The sequence below is a fragment of the Penaeus monodon genome, chromosome 15 (assembly GCF_015228065.2).
Source record: "Penaeus monodon isolate SGIC_2016 chromosome 15, NSTDA_Pmon_1, whole genome shotgun sequence".
NCBI classification, from domain to species: Eukaryota; Metazoa; Arthropoda; class Malacostraca; order Decapoda; family Penaeidae; genus Penaeus; species Penaeus monodon.
The window spans coordinates 25,442,274-25,442,787 of record NC_051400.1 but is presented as its reverse complement, the minus strand read 5'-3'; the positions used below and the strand labels follow the sequence as shown (position 1 = coordinate 25,442,787).

Sequence of the window (514 nt, the reverse complement as noted above, 5' to 3'; positions counted from 1 at the left end):
ACCCATGCTATTAATAAACACAATAACCTATTTTTCTTTTAAAAGGTGGATATATCAAAACTCAACCTGCTATATAACCCAAGTCTCAGTTCTTTCAACTAAAGCTTCAAACTTGCCGCAGTTCGGTTTGGTTTGCGCCGAGGCCTACAACAGGGCCACGTACCAGAGTATTTATACCTTTGCTACGATCTTCAGCTCCATCCATGCAGGCTACTTAGCTGACAAGTACGTTAATCAACTATATATATAACTTTTCTCTCTCTCTTTTTTTGTGCATGCGTATACATTCCCAGCCATGCTGTAGGATTTGTGGTAGGTTTTTGACAAATTTAGTGATATTTGTAAAACCTTTCAAGTCAACATTCTTATTTTGCTTTTTTCGTCGAAGATGAACGTTTGATTGTAAATCATTTGATAATCAAAATGTTGGTAGTGATGATTATGATTATGATGTTTGACAGAAATTCAACGTTGCCATTCAGAAACTGATTTAGCCAATCAGCCCCAACCTCTG

General features: G+C 36.8%; 1 protein-coding gene across 1 annotated transcript in view; it reads left to right on the top strand.

Moving 5' to 3' along the window:
- Nucleotides 1-514, top strand: part of LOC119582274 (solute carrier family 22 member 2-like) — an 11,797-nt gene that overhangs the window by 5,953 nt on the left and 5,330 nt on the right. Inside the window, exon 5 of the mRNA XM_037930493.1 lies at nt 122-225. Coding sequence (XP_037786421.1) covers nt 122-225 — 104 coding nt within the window. The remainder of the gene's footprint in view (nt 1-121; nt 226-514) is intronic.